Source organism: Caretta caretta, chromosome 7 (assembly GCF_965140235.1).
Source record: "Caretta caretta isolate rCarCar2 chromosome 7, rCarCar1.hap1, whole genome shotgun sequence".
NCBI lineage: Eukaryota > Metazoa > Chordata > Testudines > Cheloniidae > Caretta > Caretta caretta.
The window spans coordinates 25,581,849-25,602,947 of record NC_134212.1 but is presented as its reverse complement, the minus strand read 5'-3'; the positions used below and the strand labels follow the sequence as shown (position 1 = coordinate 25,602,947).

The following is a 21,099-nucleotide window of genomic DNA, read 5'->3' as shown; positions in this document are numbered from 1 at the left end:
TGGTCACCATCTTTCTCAAAATTTGCATTTCCATTTTACTATTTGCACAGTTTTATGTTTTAAACGATTGAAAACATTTTAAAAACTATTTAATGTGTGAATATGTATAGAAACTCAAATCTGACAGCAAGCAGTTTCCATTAATAAAAGTCACACACTATAGATAGCACACTTCAAAATAAACTGTTTAACTTTTTCAAGTGTAAGAAATGCATTAAGCTAGAAGGACCTAATCACCAGACAGGAGCTTTTTCTTTATTCAGAAAGTAACTGATTACAAATACAAAGGTCTGAAACTTTGAAGTAGCTTGGCCATGGTACACTAACTCATCTTACTGCTGTTCTCTTGGCATATACAGACATTTACCTGGAAACACACAATTACTATTCCTTCTGACAATAAAAAATGTTTTAAGTAATCAATGCAGAAATACAGCAAATATAAGACATGTAATCATTTAAATAATACATTTATGTTAAATGCCATAATCAAAAAGAAACTAATATTGTTTGAAAAGACATAATACACATTTAATCAACTAAAAGTGCTTAATTAAATTGCTATTCACAGTGACTTTGCTGAAATCAGAAACTTTTGCCCTAGACCATAAGATTGAAGCGATTTGAAATGGAAATATTTCCTGTCCACTCACTGCCAGTTTCTGTTCCCAGAGTGATATAACAGATGACATCGAGTACAATAAATTCTTTTATTAACCATAAATTTGAGACTGCTTTAGGGATTTGAAGTGTTCAGTTTCATTCTGAAAAAATGTAATGTTATCCACAGACCTTCAGTGTGTGTAACAAAAACAGAGGCACAGGTTATGCTACTTTGATCAAATTCTGAAAAAAAAAAAAAAAGTCTTTTGAATTTGACAATATGTGAAAAAGATTTACAAACTTTTTTTTAACATGAGCCCCATATAGTACACTGAGCATTTTACTATATGAAAAAATTACTCCAAACAAACAAGACTTTGGATAAAGTTAATGCTGTGCACAGGTTTTCTCCTGCCAGCCATTTCAGTTAAACAACACACACAGGAAGTCAGAATTGCAGCATAAGATTTAAGAGTTTAAACATTCAACTATAAAGATTAGCAAGTTAAATCAAAGCAGTAGTTCTTACAATCTTTACCAGACTTCCTTTTTTCAGAGCTAACATGAATGTATAAAAACCTAATCCTTGAACACTTAACAGGAAGATAAATATGATATATAAAGCACTTCCAGTCCTTCATCTACTACACAGAAAATTTCCTGTTATTGTACTAACTTGAGAAGTGGGTCCTAACACTGCTGTAAGCTTCCACTTCCATTGTAAATATTAACTCACAACAACAACAAAGCTACTTGGAATAAATATGAAACATAAATATTGAAACAATTATTTTCTCTGTTGTAACCAAAACTCATCAAGCCAAAAGAAAAGTAAACTAACAAACTATCACACTGAATTTGCAATAGTGAAGTTCTGCATGTGAGTGGAACACAATAGCCACTAACCAAAATGTTCATATCAAATATAATACAGCTAATCTGAAAAATAATTATTCATACCTATCAGCATTGTTGGATTATACTGGGTTTTAGCCTCATTTATTTTGTGGCTTCTATTCTTGCCTTTACTGCCAAAAAAGTAATAGAAAGAAAATTCTGTCTTTGCAGCTCATTCTTTAGTGAGCTGAATGTCCCATTTTAAAATCTCTGCATGACATTTCACGGCTAGCGGTCATTACTCGAAAAGAACCCCAAAAATGAATGGAATGATTAGTGAATTACTCTTACAAATGCAACTATATGGAAAAACCTAAGCTATACCGACTTGTATTATCCCTAACTTATGAATAAAAGATAGAGGTTTTGTTTCCATTGCTGTTCTGGAACAGCATAGAATAATAACTTGTCACCTGTTAAGGGTCAAGTTTTGTTGATATTTTGACTTACGTGTGTGTAAGGCGGGGGTGGGGGGGTGAGAGAGAGAGAGAGAGATTAACATTTAATTCCAGTCAAAAGATAGATAACCCACAAAGTTAATTACAGAATATTAACAACTCAGCCTTTAATCTAGGGATATGATAACTGACATAATTGTAATAACTGAGCTTCAACTATGATGCAACAGCTTTTACAATCCTGATAGTCTTCAACATTTATTTCACTTACTAAACATTTTTCTATTATTAAACAAACAAAAAAATCTGACACTAAAAACTAATTCATGACAAAAACATCAAGGATATAAGGGCCAGATTCTCAATTGACATAAATCAATGTAGTTTCATTGATTTTAGTGGAGCTACACTAGTTTACACAGCTGAGGATCTGCCCCCCATGTTGTCTTGAGCTGTTAATACATGTCCTGTGTAATGCCATAAAGAGGCTTCAGAAAAAGATGTGATGCTGTAAACAAAATCAAAGATTTAGCAATTCAAAAGGCCCCTTAAATCCAAGTCAGTAGGGTACCAACATTCCAGCACATTTGTTATGTGTTGACAGAGGTGTAGTCTTTAGGATGAGATGTGAAACAGAGATCCTTGACCACTTATGGTCATATAAGACCCTATGGTTCTGTTTTGTAATTTTAGTATACTTTTTGAAATTATAGTCTGCCTGTCAAAATTCCCCTTAGAGTTATACTATTCTTCATTTCTTGTCAGAAAACGTACAGCATTACAATGCACTGTTAAATAATTGCTGCGTTCCATCACAGAGGTAGTTGCTTTTCAGAGGAGGCTGAAGTGGTTCCTATATATCCTGTCTTCTTCACAAGATTGTAAGTCTTTGTTAATGCTTGTGAAGTGCTCACCATTTTGAAATCCTCAAGCACAATCAAAAAATTAAATATTGTAAATCATTTAGAATGGTGCTGTTTTATAAGTGGTGCATTTCCTAATCTAGTAAGAGATTTTCACAGACACAAATGGAAATTTTCCTCCATCTTTTTTGCCCAGATTGTAAAAAAACAGGGGCCTAAAATTACATTCTTTGGGTGGAATTTTCAGAAGAGCTAAGTGACTTATGAGAGCAAGTTCCATTGAAAATTAATGGAAGTTCCTTGCCTAACTTCTTAGGCACTTTGAAAGTCCCATCCTGTACTCCGAAGTTATTTAGGTGCTTTTGAAAATCCCATCCCCAAGTCCTTATTTAGATGCAGGCCTAAATAAGTGGCCTGATTTTCAAAAGCGCTGAGAACCCAGTGCTCCCACTAAAGCCAAGATGAGGGGCTACGTGCTAGGCACTTTTGAAAATCAGGCCTCTTATTTAGGCACCTAAATATGGATGTAGAAGCCAAACTCTTGGCACACAAAGAGAAATTCAATTAAGTAAATGAGTTTTACCACCGACTTCAGGGAGACAGGATTTTGACCCCCTTTTTAAAAATCTTGACCCTTGCTTCTAACTCATGGGCTATGTCTACACTACAGAGCCTATGCTTTGCCTCCTGGCGTAGATGCAACATACACTGACAGAAGGAGAAGCTTTCTCTACTCGTACAGGAACACCACTTTTTCAAACAACATTAGCTCAACAGAAGTCGTCTTCTGTTGGCATAGCTGCATCTACACTTGAGAGTTTTGTGAGCATAGCTATGTTGCTAGGGGGTATGGTTTTTTCACACCCCTGACCCATATAGTTATGCCAGTATAAATTTTAGGTGCAGACCAGGACACTTATAAGTGATAAGCACAGGCCCTGACTGTTAATTTGAATCACTTTATAAAACCCAAACGTATTTTCAAAAACAGATAAGATATTGTAAACATGTTACTGTTAAAAACTGTACATATTTCCTATTATATTTTCTGATAGCCATATAAACCATGCACAGAATACCCACTTGTAATTGTAAACGAACAGCCAGCAGTTTCTAGTCCTAATCATTTATAATATTGGCAGTTTGGATCAAAACATTTACAGGACGGGCTTTTCATCTTATCAAACATGGTTAAGTGAAAGGTACCAAAGAACCCGCAGCATGATAGAAAAAAGATAAAATTATTATTATCCAAAATAGCTATTATATATTAACTACAATAATATATATTAATACATATTATATATTAATATGTGTGTATAAATTATAAAAAGTGATTTCAAAAACTCAAACTAGTTTATAATCAAGTAGTTGAAAATAGCTATCTATATGGATATAAACCTCGGAAAGCAAAACTTCCATCAATTTCTTTAGGGTCAGGGTTTCACCTAAGATCTTTTTTTAATGTTGGACTCAAAGCCTTTACGAAAAGTAATGGGAATATAACTGAGTTAAGCAAAAGAATATTTGACAAAGAAAAAAATAGTTAAGGTATATATTTAAGTGAAAATATTACAAATTTAGGTTTTCAAAGGTGTCCTGGTTAACAGAAAAAAAACAGCATTTCAAAATACAGAGTAAAAGCAATTAGAAAACACAGTTTGAGTGAAATGTATTCTTGCAAGGAATTCTTATGAAGGATCACCTTGAATGCGTTTGATGCTGAGGAGACTCCATATCTTTTCTTTACACAAAAGCAGTCATCAGCAGAGCACAACCAGATGTTACGCTTTCTTTTCTTAGTTTCTGTAAACCCCCATGACCTCCTTCAAATTAAAAAAGGGAATAGCATTTTTTAAAGCCACAGGAGCTATCATTAGTGAAGCATTCTAAGGATTTTCATTAATTCATAGCCAGCCAACCAGGAATTTTCCCACAGCCTTATACAAAAAAAGTCAGGGAAGTCACTGATTGCTTGGTTGGATTTGAATATGGTCAGAAGTAAGAAATATTTAGTTCCTCCCACTGGAGTGGGTGGGGGGGGGGGTCAGAAATGAAAATCCAAGTCTGCTCACCAAGAATGATCAAAACTGACTAGTTCACATTACCATTTAAAACCTCAGTGAAAGTAAAATACGAAGCATAAACTTTAAATCACTTAGGAAAAATCAAATGAATTAGAAACATTGATACAGACAATTTTTAGCAATTGTTCTTCAAAAATATCATAATAGAGATGTATGTCCAGTAAAGAGTACATTTTTAAAATGCAGTGCCATTCATAAATTAAATGTATTCAAATGACTTCTTCCTAAGGAACTTGGTTAGGGCAAAGTATTTAAAACTATACGCTAGGCTGGAATCTTACGAGTTTGATCCTGTCAGGTGCTGACACCCATTGAACTCCATGCGGGTTGAGAGGACTCAGCACCTTGGAAGAGCTGGTGCTGAGTACCCTCAGTCTGGAAGCCATTATAGAATATTCACTACCCAAAATCTTTATTAACACATGGATTAAAGCTGACTAGCTGTGCCAGGTATCCTCCCAGAACATCGAGTGCACCTACTCTTAAATCTCTTGAATCCAGCTGTTACACACAACAGTCCTCCTCACAACCTTAACTCTGCCCCCTGGAACTAATATGATAAACTGGGGATAGTATGTTTTGCCCAGGACTGCCCTATAATCAACGGACATGAGGAGTGTACCATTTTATGTGGTGTGGTGTGACCCACAGAATTGTATTCTCCCATTTAGCTGCATGCCCTCCAACTGTCCCTAACAAAGTGAAGGACAGTTGGAGGGCATGCAGATAAATGGGAGAATACAATTCTGTGGGTCACACCACACCACATAAAACACCCAGAGCACTGGGTGTAGTTAGAGTAGGAGAGGCTTAGGTAGTCAATTCTGGGATTAATTGCAACAAGTAGCTGCAGCTTACACTGTGATACGAAGAGTGATGCATCTGTACCCAATGGATCTGGGACCCCGGATTTCTGTGCTGAATTATGCGGGTTATGCAAACAGAGGAGCACAATATTCTTATTGAGGGATTTGTAACAGTCTTACTGTAAACATGACAGTGCATTACAGAGCAGAGATGCTGGTGGTGTTGCAAGGGGAATCCTGAGGACAAGAGTCAAGGGGTGGTAACATCTGGTGTGACAGGGTGCTGTTAGCAGTTATAAACTGAGCCTTTGTAAGCCAGCATCCTGGTCACTTAGAACACCCAGAGCACTGGGTGTAGTTAGAGTAGGAGAGGCTTAGGTAGTTTGGGTTTGGAAGAGTAGAAGGGATCATTTGCACCTGTAGGGAGCCTGATGAACTAATGAGGTAATTAGCTTGCCAGCTGGGTAGCTCTGAGAACAAAGCAAGTAGTACAAAAGGCTGAGCCAGAGAGCAGGAAGAGGGTTCCAGATAACTGCTGCTATGTTGTGATATATTGGAGCATAAACCACAATAAAGACACTTTGTACCCTGCTGGACCATGTGTGGTGCTTAATTCACAGGAAGTGTTCACAGAGAGTGTAGCCAGTGTTTCCAGGAGCTGAAGGGGGAGCCTCTTCACAGGTGGTTTATGCAGAGTAGGTAAAATAATCAAGTATAGGCCAGGCCTACCCAACTGGTATTCATGAACCGTGCCCCAAACGCAACTTTTGCCTTACTCAGGACACAGTGTGACAGTTTCTCCTACCATAGGCATGTGCTCCATCCCCACAGTATCCCATATCATATGGAAAAATAGAGTGTTATGATGTCTGTCAGAGCAGGTTGGAGCATCATTCAAAGAGGGCAGAGTTAATGTTATAGAGTGGGGCTGATGTGCACCGTAACTCATCTTTTCCTGGTTTTAGAGATTTAAAGAACAAGTGCAGTTGACATTCTGGAAGGGTATGTGGCACTGCCAGTCAACCTTAACCGGTAACAATAAAGTTTTGGGGCAGTGAATGACACTTGTTTTTTCAGTAAGTGGTGGTAATGATGGGGTATGACTAGGGAGTACCTATGCAGGGGCACAAGAAAGTTTTCTGGGAACACATTACTGGCAGGCTGTTGCAATCTCTGGCCTCCTCCTGGACCCTGAATGTCCCCAGTATGAGTGTAGGGGCAATGAGGAGGAAGGTAGGTGATAAACCAATGGGCTGTGAGGAGCACATCTACCAGCTGGAGGCAGCAAAGGGGCATGGAGGGAAGACCCAGATTCCATGCTCCATTCAGGGCAAATGTTGGGGAAGGTGCCCTGCACAATACTCTGAAGTCTACAAGGATCGCTGAGGTTTGAAGTGGCCTGTTCATCTCCATGGGTGATCTCCTCACCACCTCCCCAAGTCTACCCCATCCCCTGTTACGAAATATCAGTTTTCAGGACAATCTCACCATGCATGTAGGTTTTGGAGCAATTTTATATTAAAATAATCTCTTTATTGGGGGCTGAATCTGAAGAACTCCTTGAGCAAATGACTTCAAATTTGTATGCAGAAGCATACCCCTGTTTCTGTTGTGGTATGCAATATTCAAAATAATCATACTGTTCACATAGATATTAGTGAAAATTAAAAGAAGCTGATAGGATGGGAGGGGCCTTATATTGAGAATCCCTTGTTCAAATGACCCCAAATTTGCACTGCAAATGTTATCCCAGTCTCTCTTACAGCATACCCATTTTCAAGACAATCACCCTATGTGTGTGTACTTTCGTACTTTGATTATTAAAAAGGCTCCTTATTTGGGGACGGTATCTGAGAAACCCTTGAGCAAATGATCCCAACTTGCACCACTAAATCTACCTCTGGCTCTAACGTGGCACAGCAATATTACGGGGGAGCAGCAGAGCTACCACAGTTAAAACTGCACCAAATTTTCATTTTAACAGAATGAAAAAGGTTCTACATAAATTCTAGCTTTTATGTTGGACTATCATTTAAAATATTTATTGCCATTTGTGGATTGCTTGATCTTTTTATAACCCTTTGTGACGAGGGAATGTCATTTGAGGGTTTTTTTTGGTCTGTTTGTTTAAAAGAACTACAATTTTTCTAAGGAACCTCAATATTCTGAAGGGGAAAATCAAAAGGTCTGAACCTTTGGTTTGTGTTGATGGTTACTGATTTGATTTATAACAATATTCTGACAGTGCATTAGTCAATGTTGACTTCACACGAGTTTTTAGAACAGGGCTCTCAACTATGGGTAGTTTCTTGATGCTCAATAATCACTTTGATCATACTGACATTGATGAGAGTCACAGCTACTTCCTTTGCTATACATATCTCACACTCAGACCCACTGTTCAGAAAATGTGTCAGGAGCATGTGGCATGGTTACATTATCCTAATGCTGCTGCTTACTAGAATCTTTAATCTCCCCTCTATTTATTTAATTAATGCTATTTTTCTTGACACTTCCTCTAAAGCAAAATCTGAGAATGCATAATGATTGTAGGCAAAACTTCCAGAAGACCCTGCACAATGCAAATAATGTGCACAAGACAGCCTCAGAAAACTCCCAAGTGTAGGACTTGAACTAATTCACAGTACATGGGTAGTGCTCAGGTTCACGAGCCACAGTATGTCATCTTTTAGCCCCCAATTAATTTGATGTCAGGCTGTCTGCAACCGTTCTGGTTTGCAACTAAACTGTGTCCTGATGCACATGGGCAAATTTCTTCCTCTGACATGTTAACTTGGTTCAAGCCATATTGTAGATCCAACTTTTACCTTGAATAATTTTTTTAATCTTGGTTTCTCAGAGTAGGAGTGGGTACCAGACACTAGCTGAGATCAATCCTGAGTGGATGATATCAATTTGGGGAGGATCAGAGCCACAATAGGCAAAATAAAGTTATAAGAACTGTAACATTTGGATTCCATTTTGAGGTGGAGAGGAGTGGGCTATATCTTGGAAACCCCTTGCTCAAACCACCATGAATTTTACCCTGGGTCCCAGGAGGCACAGCAATTTTCAAGACAATACAAATAAGCCTGTGGATTTTAGAGCACTTTTGAAAAATCATCTGTTAAATTGTAAGCCATTATAGTGGTACTATCAACTCCTTCTATCAGAGTGTTTGTCAGACCATTTATTTCTAAGAGTTTTACAAAGCAATACCTACAATTTGAAAACTGGTTATTAGAAACGGTTCCAGTGGAGTTTAAAGACCAGTCAGATTTACTAAAAAACATCTGTAACATGGAAACTTGTTATAGCACAATATGCTGAACAATATGCACTTGACTTCCCTACATTGCTCAATATCTGCTGACCACACTCATTTAAGTTCCTGGCATACGTCCAAGAATTAACTTTCGGAAGTACATTTTGTATGGTTATATACACTTAATACAGATGCCACATTCAATTGCAGAAACAAACAACATTATAGATTATTTTATAATTTCAACTGATAGTACTAGTTTATTTTTAATATTTTTTCTATTTTTATCCATTTAAATGTTCACTTTCCTGGGAAATTATGGGAGGGATCAGACAATAATTATTTAATGACAGCAGACATTGACATTCAGCAAGTTAAAGCTACATAACGGTTAAAACACAAATTGCCAATATAAAATGTGAAAATATTCAAAGTAACTATCCCTAAATCAAATTCTAATAAGTGCTCCAGCAGCATTTTTCTTACTTTGTCTATCTGTAAATTTCAATTATCCATGGATATATTTTTTCACATATTTTTGGGTGTGTATGGTGATAATGACTTTACCCAATTGACTGATAAAAACTAATCCTTCCAAGACTATTTATCTTAAAAAAAAAAAAGAGAGAGAGAGAGAGAGAGAGAGAGAGAGACCCCCTAGATTACATAGGTCAATATTACACTTTTCACATCACTGTGGAATTCTGGGGTCACTTATTCTACAGACTGATGACAGTTATTGTGAAACCCAGGAAGAGATGGAGTACTTGTGGCACCTTGTACTCCTTTTCTTTTTGCGGATACAGACTAACACGGCTGCTACTCTGAAACCAGAAAGAGATGTTTTCAGAATGCTATTGAATGCACAACATATTGCTAAGGTAACATAAGGCCTAACATGCTGGAAAAGGAAGCATACAGAAGATGTTTTAAATATATGGCTCAGCTAGCAGGATTTAAGATTGTCACTAAAGTCAAAACCATATATTTTTGTTAAATAAATATTGCACATCAAAACAGCTGTAGGAAACCATCCATTACTGTAGTAAACTGCTACATGCTGTAAAGTAATCATTATCTCTGATTTTAATCTCTTGTGGAAACTCATACAGAGGCAAAGGTACAAGCATAAACAATGGTGGCTATAATTGTCAAAAAAGCTTGGAAAGGTAAATAGCTGGATTAATTTACAATTGGTAAAAACATGTGTGATAAACTGGAAAAAAGATTTTATCCTAACAGTTTATATTTAAATTCTAATCTCGAAATAGGGTTTCAAAAATATATGGATTTAAAATAAATAAATCTGAATGTCCACTTGAAAGTATTAAAAAGTAGCAATTAGAAGCTCCTATGACTTGCCCTTCTTCCACAAAATTGTTTGTCAAAATTAATATAGTTTTATGGGGAGGGAAGAACAAGGGAACATCACAAAATTAATGGAGCTATATAACCAGAGATAAAAGGAGTACTTGTGGCACCTTAGAGACTAACAAATTTATTTGAGCATAAGCTTTCGTGAGCTACAGCTCACTTCACAGCTGCTACTCTACAACGAGAGATGTAAATTATATGTATTTTTTCAAATTGTGCTATGCTTTATATATCAGTTTTTACACAATGTTCAGTTTTATGTTAAACAGATAAACAAAGCATAAATACAGCATAAAACTTCAAGGTAAATCGTTAACTTTCAGAAAAACAAAAATAAAACTTTTGGAGTTTCCTCCTTCAAGCACCATTTAACATTATTGGGAGCATTATACTTAATATTTTACAAGCACGAGTAAAGAGAAATTATTTTCACATTTAAAGATTGAAGACCAATTTTAGTCTTATTGTTCACCAATAAAATTTCGCACTCCTGTCATTTTTATAGTATCCTAATAAAATGCCAAATTAATTGGCAAACTTCAGCCTCTCAGCAGAATTAAATGGGCAAATTCACATCAAAGCTGTGTTTCATCGTCTTTGGACGGATCTGTTGGAAAAGACAGCTGGTCCTTATTAAACACTCATTTAAAATGTTGCAGCTTTAATGAACTAACATCCACATTACACTAACATTATCAAGTAATTAACTAAAGAAAAGCTGGAGTCATCTAATGATGGCTTAACTTTTTTCCACCAGTGGACAAGAAAATATTTAAATCTATTAAATGAATTAAGTATTTGTTTTGCCCCTTAAATAAATAATCTAGATTTTGAAATTAGCCTGACTGATCAATTTGTTTCAAGTTGTTAAGAGGCAACTTCTGTTGGTTGAAATCTAAACCATGGTATGCATTATAAAGAGGGAACAAATCCAGTCCATAATATTCCTGGGGGAACCTTCAAACTACAGAAATGCTTGTTAGGTCATGAGCCTTGTGAATGGCCTGAATAGTCAAAGTACACAATTACACAATAAAATACAAGTAAAAGATTAAAGATGCATTTTATTGTCAATATTCAGAACAAGTTTATTATACGTAAACTGGAATATGTTTACATCATTTTTCTTCTCTGAATGTTTTGTGCATTTGAAAGCCAACTCTGAAAATATATTACTTGCAATATTTAGACTAAACGCTTTTTATGGAAGAAAGGCTCAGACCCAATATAAAGCAAATGTAATGAAGAGACTCATCTTCCTGTTCAAGTAAGATTGTGTTGTTGGTTTTTAAATAAACAGAAAGCAGTAGACATGCTGTAGTTAGCATGTTTTTTTATGGAAATGTAGTTAAGAGGCTAGCTCTACAATTCAGAGCCTAAGCCAGAATAGTTATGTTGGCATAGCTATGCCAGCACAGCCCCCAAGTCTGGACGCAAACTCCTTTTGTTGGTGTAGAAACACTACTTTCCTGAACAATGTTAACTGTGCAGACAGAAGCACTCTTCTGTCAGCATAGCTGCATCTATAGTGGGGGTTTTGTCAACCTACCTATGTCAGGGGTGTGTTTTTTTCACATCCCTGCTTATCACAGCTATGCCAATATAACTTTTAAGTGTAGACCAGGTCATAAACACAGTTATTTTTAAACAGAGAAAAAAATAGTCAGATTTTTTACTATACCAGCTGATAAGTGAAACCCTAGATCTTAAAGTAGTTAATCCAGTTGTCTAGACTAGATAATTGGTTGAGTTTGTGAGGCCTTACACTCAACATTTCTCTAGCTGTGTGAATGTAACAGTAACTTTTAACACCACAGCCAACCAATTCCAAAATTTCAGAGAATGTTCTAGGCATCCATGCACACAATCCTGTTGATTTTAGTGAAAATTGGAAAACTGAAAGGAGGAGACACAAGGAGCCCCTGGCATCTAGTTAGCAGAGCTAGCACCTTCAACCACTTCTAATTGTCTACAAATGAAAGAACTGGTTGATGGTAGCCATTAACACCAACCAGCATAACAACACCCCATCTGTGTTCTGCCTTTCCTCCTAATACAGTTTTAAAATGTTGACAAAGAAAGAAAGAAAGAAAGAAAGAAAGATGGTGGGGGGAGGCATGGGTAGAATGGATTGCACACAGAGCACCTGGCATTGGGAAGGGAATGAGGAATGCTAGCATGAGGGAACAGGGGGACACACAGGAGCCCATGGCATGAGGGACTGGATGATAAAGGCTACCAAAAATCCCTGAAATAGAAGTGGATGGGAGGGTGGCACACAGGAAGCTTCTGGGGGAGAATGGAGGAATGCAAGGAGCCCCTATTGTGTGCAACGTACAATACTCTTTTTGTTTTTTTGCTTTAAAATATGCCAAATGCTGTATTTTCTCTCAGTCAATAAGTCTCATTGATCTTATGTTTTAGTCTGAACAGAGTCAAGGGCCTGATCCTGCAGACTTAAGAATGTGGAAAACTTTACTCACTCCATGCATCTGAAGAAGTGGGCTTTTTACCCACGAAAGCTTATGCTCAAATAAATCTGTTAGTCTTTAAGGTGCCACCGGACTCCTTGTTGTTTTTACTCACATGAGTAGCCCCTTCGGAGTCAACAAAATTAATTATGTGAGTAAAGTTACCCATGTGCTTCACTGTTTGCAGGACTGGGCCCCAAATATGTACAACTAAATTTTAAAGCTCAGTCCTTCATTCCTTACAATACCTACATGGGGAAATTAACCAAAATAGTTATTTCAGAATAAGTGTCCACTCAGAGAGATATTCCAGAATAGCTATTCTGCTTTAAATTTCCATCCTTCCTCAAACCTATACAACCTGCAAGTGTAGACAAACCTTAAAATTCTCACTGAAGTCAATGAGTCAAACCCTGGCCCCACTGAAATCAAAGGAAGTTCTGCCATTGACATTAGTGGGGCCAGGAGGATTTCACTCAGCGAGACTACTCATGTGCTCATAAGTTACACATATGCTTAACTGTTTTGCTTGTTCAGAGCCATGCTGGTCTTGCAGGACTGGGACCAAACTACTACAAAAGAACACATTGCAAGAATTCACACATTTTGCAACTAAAGTTGTCAGGACCTGGTCCATATTTAAAGATTTTGCAAATTCAAATGATTTTTAAGAATAAGCTGAGGATCTCTGAATTAAAACAGCAAATATAAATTCTTACCAACACAAATCTACACTATTCCTTTACCAAATGAAGTTTTTACTGCAATAAAACAAAGACAAATTTAAAATATTTACATTAGATTAAAAGCAAAAATATTATAGTATTTCATAGACAAACTCAGATTTTTTTTGTTTTAAATAAATTAAGCAAACCTAAGCAGAATATGACATGAAAATTTCACATATGAGGTAAATGAGCATGAATTTGGGGAGAATAAATAAAAGTGCTCAAATTGGGGGGGAAGAGGGGGAGAACCAATATTTTTTCAATACTATGCTAGTGAAAATTAGCTTAACAAGCATTGTTTTACTCAAAACACATTAGACATGCTTACTATTCATCTCTCTATATAAAGTTTTTAGATTTAGGGTTCCTGCCCTTAACCTATAGATTAGAAACCATTTATAAAAAAGCTACAATAAGAATATCTATTTGAATAAGGTACAATTACTTCAGGGTTTATGTCTTTTCAATCAGTCAGTGTCCCTGCAGTTTTTAGAGTGGCAGAGGGGAAGTGGCCTGTGGTTAAACAGAGGAAATACCAAGGAATTTTAATAGAGTAAATAGTCTCTTTACTTCCTACAGGGTAGCACTTCAAAGGCAGCCCTGCCACAGAGCAGACAATGTGTTACAGGGGCCATCAGTCATTTAATAGTATGTCAAGTCTATGCAGAACTTACATGCAGTCCAAGATAAATACCACACAACCAAGACAATGGGTCCCTTCCTGCAGTCAATCCTCTGGCAAAACTCCCACTGAAGTCAATAGGAGTTTTCCCAATTAAGAACTCTACTGCAGAATCAGATTCAGTATCTAAAAAACTAGTCAGGCAAATCTGCTCACTGGAAATAAAAAATATATTGGTAACACAGACTAACTGACTGCAGTGTTTGTTTAGGAAATTAAAACCTTAAATTTGTTGTATGTGATACAAGGTTTTCTACACAGTAACTTGAAAGGTTGTGTTTTTATCAGATTTATTAGAGGGGAGCATTTTAAAAGCTTTACATTAAACAGACCCAGCTATAATTAATTTAATATATATAATTCATTACGTAAGAAAAAATCAAATCAATATATATATTGCACATTCCTCTAGATGTCAAGATAAGCAAAATTAATCAAGCATTATAACTCCTAATAGGTAGTGACAGTATATTTAATAGCTGCTGCTGAACCTGACAGAAATATGTATCTTGGTAGTTTAAAATATGTGGCACACACTGCTTACATCTTGTGAAACATTAATATTGTAGTAAAATATATTTTGCTAGTAAACTGTGACTTAAAATGCAATATGTGAATTTTTTCTCTCTCTTACATAGTTTCCAGTGTTTTCTAACTTCCAGTGAATTACACTATTCCCTCCATATCCCTGACTTGTGCCTTGCAGTAACTTTTTCAAATGTTATGATCTGAAACTAATGAAATCATTAGTGAGAATCCAACAAAAAAAGAAAGTCAATGAAAGTCAGTCTTTTCCTTCCTATTGTCCTTGGGACTCCAAAATTCAACTAGAATTCTCGCTAGATTTTATGGGGAGAAAACACTGAAAGGTGATTTTTGAAAAACAAACAGGAAAACGCAGCAAGAAGTCTGAAGCTAACACCAGGAGCAGGAACAAAAGGTAAAGACCAATAAAGAAACGTTTCACCTTCCAGCTCTCGCCCCAGCAATTTACATATCCTACATCCTCTGTCTGATGATCAGCCCTGAAGCTAAGACCCCAAGCCGGCCTCGAATCATTAAAATAACAAAGCCCAAATGATCGCCTTTTTATCCTGCTGGCAGGGCAGGTCGAGTTAAGGAAGGAGAGAGCTGCGGATAAAGGACCTGTTGAGCGATTTCTTCACACTCGCTGGTTAAACGCTGCCCCCCTCCCCCAGGGCGAGAAACCAGTAACTATCCCGTCTCTGGTTTCAGAGTAACAGCCGTGCTCTGGAAATGCCACCTTTCCTCCTGGCCGCCAATTACCAGCTGCAGAGCCTTGGAGCAGCAGCAGAGGAGTTGCAGAAGAGGCTTTATTCCCCCATGAACACTGCCCAGCGAGCTCTCCTTGCATATTCGGGAGAAGCAGCAAGTCGAACAGACAGGTGGACACCACACCTGCACTGCTCAGATGGGCTGGGCTGCAAAGAGTCCGCTACCCACGGGACAGCGCTTGCGAGGCTTAGCTGGGAAACTCTGGCATCTCCCCACGCCACGCCGCCAAATCCTGCAAGTGTGCAAAACCCCTTTCAGCGCACGAATCTGCCCGACTGTGGGGAGAAACAAAGTTTCCGTCCACTCACCCTCCATCCACACGTGTCGGCCGCGGGCCCCCGCCTGCTGCTGGGTCCTCCAGCAGCCCCAGCCAGCTGGTGACCCTTGAAGCAGGCGATCAGAGTGAAGAAAAAGGAACTGAGCTGGAGCAAAGGTGCCATGGTCTGCAGCGGCAGCGTACGGAGACTGGAGTCTAAGCAGAAGCAACAGCAGAAGGAGGGGGGGCAGTTTAGCTGCGTGCATGCGCGAGAGAATGTGCAGCTGCTGCCCTGCCCCCCCTTACTCCCCCCCACATCACTGCTGGTGGCAGGGGGGCTGGTCCCTTTGAAGGGAACTATAACAACTGTGTCTGGCGCAGAAGGCAATCGTTGTCCCTCCTCCCCAGGCCCCTATTAGTTCATGTACTATTTTTTTGGCAATGAAAAGAGATGCTTCTTCAAAGTCTTTGCATCGAAGGAAGGCGAGGTTACTCGGGAACATCACAGCTCCAAAAAGGAAAGTTAGCAAGACTTGCACGCAATTGTTTGTGTTGCTCGTGTCGTTTCCCATGGGCCTTTTACTGTCCGTGTCCTGTCCCCTCTTCGTGGACATTAAAAATCATATGGTATTTTTCTAAAGAATGGGGGTTTGCTCCAGTGGCTAACCATTTTTCCCTGTCTTCTCCCCATCTGTTGTTCACCTATCTACTAAACTTTGTCCAGAGGTGGGTATATTTCAATGTCAATATATGGATTTTGTCCCCACTCTTGCAAACATGTAAGCACATATATAACTTTACTCACGGGAGCAGTGCTGGTGATGTCATGAGTAAAGTTACTCACGTCTACACAGAGGATTGGGGCTATAGCCCACAAAACACTGAGAATTTTGCAATGAAAGAATAAATGGTAACATTTCAAAAAAGACAAACCAAAGGTAAATGCAATCCAATACATTTAAAGGTAGAGAAAGCAATAGAAATTACTTGTATTTATGTTTATTTTACCTTTTTTGTACTGACTGCTATACTGCAAACTTTGACCAAAACTAAATTTATTTTAAAAAACAACATAGTGTTTCTAATAAATATAAATTACAACAGCATCTTATTTTGATGTATTCTTGTCATGTCAACTAACAAAAACGTTTTGAGCAGAAGAAACACACACCCTTATGGACACACTGGAGATTGTTGTTCCTACAACAGCTAACCTAAAACAGACAAATGCATTGTGGGTAAAATTTTCAAAAGCATCTAAAGTGACATAGGAGCCTAAGTTTTATTTAACATAAATGGAACTTAGGCTTCTAAGTCACTTAGCTCCAATGACTTTTGATAATTTTACTATTGTTAACACTGCCCACAAAAGCAATCCTGATGATGACATGAATGAACCCAGCAGGATCCATAAAGGACTATCATCAGGGGTTGGCAACCTTTCAGAAGTGGTGTGCCGAGTTTTCATTTATTCACTCTAATTTAAGGTTTTGCATGCCAGTGACACATTTTAATGTTTTTACAAGGTCTCTTTCTATAAGTCTTGAATATATAACTAAACTATTGTTGTAAGTAAAATAAATAAAGTTTTTAAGATGTTTAAGAAGCTTCACTTAAAATTAAATTAAAATGCAGAGCCCCCCAGACTGGTAGCCGGGATCCTGGCAGCGTGAGTGCCACTGAAAATCAGCTTGCGTGTCGCGTTTGGCACGCCTGCCATAGCTTGCCTACCCCTGGACTACATGGCTCAACCTGATCAGAATAAAAACTGTAATGGAGCAAGTCACAGCAAGAATGACCCAGGACTTGGATGAGTTTGAAAGGATATGTGAAACAGAAATCACTTATTTCAAAATAAATAACATAGGCTTACCCTTATCATATGGCTTTGTCTCTATTTAATATTATATAGGATAAGGCCACTCACTTATATTTAGGTATGTTATTGAAAACGAAAGGAAAGCATTCTGCATATGTATATTCTTGTAATATTTACAACAGAGGTGTTTTTTTTTAATAAAGTATAATTATCAAGCAGAGATTTTCTCATTTTCCTTAATCTTTTTACAGTCCTCTTTCTTATTTTCTTTTCCTCTTACACAATTAATTGAAGTTTTTATACTCAAAATATTCGTCTCCATATATTATCTATGGGGATTTGGCTGGAGTAAATGGAATACTTCCTGGTAAAAGAAAGTGCAACTCCATCAAGCATGTCTCTCTACATTAGAGCATGTAATTGAACACTCCCAAGAAAAAAGGGACTACCTCAACTTCGCATAGCAAACTTAACCCTGTCAGCTTGCATGGAGGCATTACAGTTGGGTCTCCCCTTACATGATCATATGACATATATACAGCAATATAAAGTAATATTGCAATGAGCTGCCTAGAATATAAGTGTATCACTGCCCTCTAATCAACAGAACCAGAAATGCTCAAATGTTTCAGAGGCCCTATACGGCTAACAGAAAACAGAATCTCTTCTTTGGCTCGCGCAATAGGAGTCTGTACCTTTGGAGTAGAATTATCTGAGTGCTGCGAAGTTCCAATTAGCCATGGCGTACAGCACAGTGACACCTGTGAAGTCCTACATGGCCACTGATACTGTTGCTGAGAATACAGATGTCTTTAAAATTTCATGTCATCTTACTCGTCTGAATTCTTATGTTTAATGCAATATTAATTGGATGCTGCAGTGCTAAACATCACTTTAAGCAGACTAACACAGATATAGAGACAAAGTCAGACCTGGTGTAAGAGGGCTTAATTCCACAGACTTTATGCAATATTTCAGTTTGTCCCAGAAACTTGCATGAGATCTGCATAGAGCAGGGGCTGGGTGGCTAAACTGTGGCTTGCAAGCCACATGCAGCTCTTTTACAGTTAAAGTATGGCTTGCAGAGTCCCCCACCTTCCCCCCTATTCGCCACCTACCAGGTTCGGGGGGGGGGGGGGGCTCAGGGCTTCTGCCCTGCAGTGGGGTGGTGGGGCTAGGGTCTTCTGCCAAAGACAACTGGTGCCTGCTGAGAGTTGGGGGCACAATTTAAAGGTTCATCCCCCCCAACAGCTTGAGTCACATAGCCCAGGCATGCCCCCTTACCCTCAGCAACCCCTTCTCACAGCTCCCAGGTGTTAGCTCCACAAGGAGAGGCAGTAGTAAACAGATGGGAGCTGTGAGCTGGGGTTGCTGCTTTAGCTCGGGGAGAAGAGGCAGCAGCAAAAACAGCAGCACTCCCTGCAGCTCCCAGCTGTTAGCCACTGCTTCTCCTCTCAGACAACAGCTCCCAGCTTGTTGGCTCCAGCAGCTGCCATACAAGGAGGGAGCCCGGGGACACCATGTGACTGAGTGGGGCCTGGCAGCAAAACCTGGCAAAAATTGGTGGGGACGGGCACATGATCCCACATGCACCCCCCCCCCCTTGTCCCAGGCTTCTGCCCAGTGGGGAGGGTTTCTTGGGACTTCAGCCTCACAGGGCGCGCCTGTCAGAGCTTGGGGCTTCAACAGTAGTGGGGCTGAAGCCCCAAGCCCCAGCAGGCTCCTGCTGCGCGGTTGAAACCCGGGCAGGCGTGCACTGGCTCTCGAACTTCTGAAGATTGTCATATGCGGCTTGGAGGGTAAATAAGTTTGGCCACCCCTGGTATATAACACCACATCCTTTGTTAGTAGTAAATTTCCAAGCCATAAGGACTTGCAGTTATAGTACTTTCCATATGAGGGCACTCTTGTTATTATGTATTCCTCTTTGTTTCACATTTCTTCTTTTCTACTCCAGGATGAGGTTGGTGTTTTTTCCAAGGCACACCCCACCCCATTTTTGTTTTTACTTACCTTTGCCAACCATAAAGGGCTGTTGTTATAACAACATTCTTTTTGGCCACATATGGTTGGATACATCTCCCTTTGGAGCCCATCAGCCAAAGGAGGCAGAGGCATGCATTCCACTCCAGGGATTCTGCACTGTCTCTACAATGCTCTCAACTGCTGTCATTCTACAAGTGAGGGGCTAAATTTAGTTCCCCAACATTGAAGAAAGTTATGCTATAACAGATAACTGGACTAGCCCCACACTATTTCTACAGATAGATGAACACTGTTAACTGGTGTAAATTGGTATAGGTCCACTGCCTTCAATAGGAGCTATGCAGATTTATACCAGCTGAGGATTCAGCCTGTGTAAATCCGCATAGTTCTACTGCCTTTAATGGAGTTCATTTACACTAACTGAGGGTCTAGCTCGCTCAACATCCAATAAGTTTGATGCTCTGCAAGCTTTGGACAGCTCTTTAAGGTAAATTTGCAGGAAAGACAAGATCAGAAATTAGAATGTTGTAGACAGACAGACTGGAAAGCTAGCACTGCCTTTTGTTTTGCCAGTTTTTAGCATGTAAGTATGTGTTGTGTCCCTTTTCCATTTCACAAAAGATGCCTCTTTTAATGATGCCATCAAATCACTGGGGCAGTACAGACTCCCTCTTTTTGTGGCAGACTAAAAATCAGGAACATACATTATGTCAGTAAAATATTGCAAAAAATAAATGCTCCCATGGGATTTAACCTGCAAGAATACCTGTCTTCTTGAGATTTTGTGCATGGCAAACCCTTGGATTTTCAACAGCATAAACGTATCATTGTATTGTTATTTTATTTATATATGATCTAAGAGTCAACTACATGATTTACAAAGGTATAAAGATAGGTCGCTACCCCAAAGAGCTTACAGTCTTAAAAAACCAGCGAGATACAAACAAAGGAGTGGGAGAAAGGCTGGAACATTTATTTGAGGGGATTATTATTAATCGGGAATGAGAAGGTTCTTGTTTTATAGAATCATAAAATCACAGGAATGTAGGGCTGGAAGGAACCCGAAGAGGTCATCTAATCCATCTTCCCACAAAGATGCAGGACCAAGTTTACCTCGACCATCCTTAACAGGTTCTTAAAAACCTCCAGTGATGGGGAAACCATAAGCTCCCTTGGCCAGGGTCTGAGCAGGGGGCGGAAATTGACTGGTTGGAGGGTCAAGCAGCTGGAGATAGGATTAGGAGAGGGGCTAAAGGACAAAATCAGGGCGAGGGGGGAGGAGCAGGAGTTAAGCTCAGGGTGAGGCGCTGGCAGAGGGTGACAGAGGGAAAAACCTGGCACAGGCAGGGGCACAGTGAATAACAGTTACCCCAGTGGGACTGAGACACCTGTGTTTGCAAAAATGGTGGGGGGCAAAGGGGCTTTTTTTATTTCCCCTCTCACAGACAGCACCTCTCAGCATCGGCTTCCCAGGGCTGGGTTCTTAAAGGCACAGGCCCAGGGCTGGGTTCTTAAAGGCACAGGCATCCCAATGCCTAGTCAATGCAACTCCTCTTTGTCTGATCTAA

At 38.9% G+C, this 21,099-nt stretch overlaps 1 protein-coding gene across 3 annotated transcripts in view; it reads right to left on the bottom strand.

Moving 5' to 3' along the window:
• IL17RD (interleukin 17 receptor D) overlaps positions 1–21,099 on the bottom strand; it is a 123,541-nt gene that overhangs the window by 75,045 nt on the left and 27,397 nt on the right. The window contains exon 2 of one of the 3 annotated variants that reach the window (XM_075130319.1): positions 4,467–4,587. Coding sequence is in view for 2 of the 3 variants with exons in the window: in XM_048858866.2 (XP_048714823.1) it covers positions 15,779–15,910 (132 nt within the window). In the remaining variant the exon portion in view is untranslated. Of the gene's footprint in view, positions 1–4,466; positions 4,588–15,778; positions 15,972–21,099 lie in introns of those variants that run through there. The other 2 variants (XM_048858866.2, XM_048858865.2) reach the window with 2 other exon arrangements.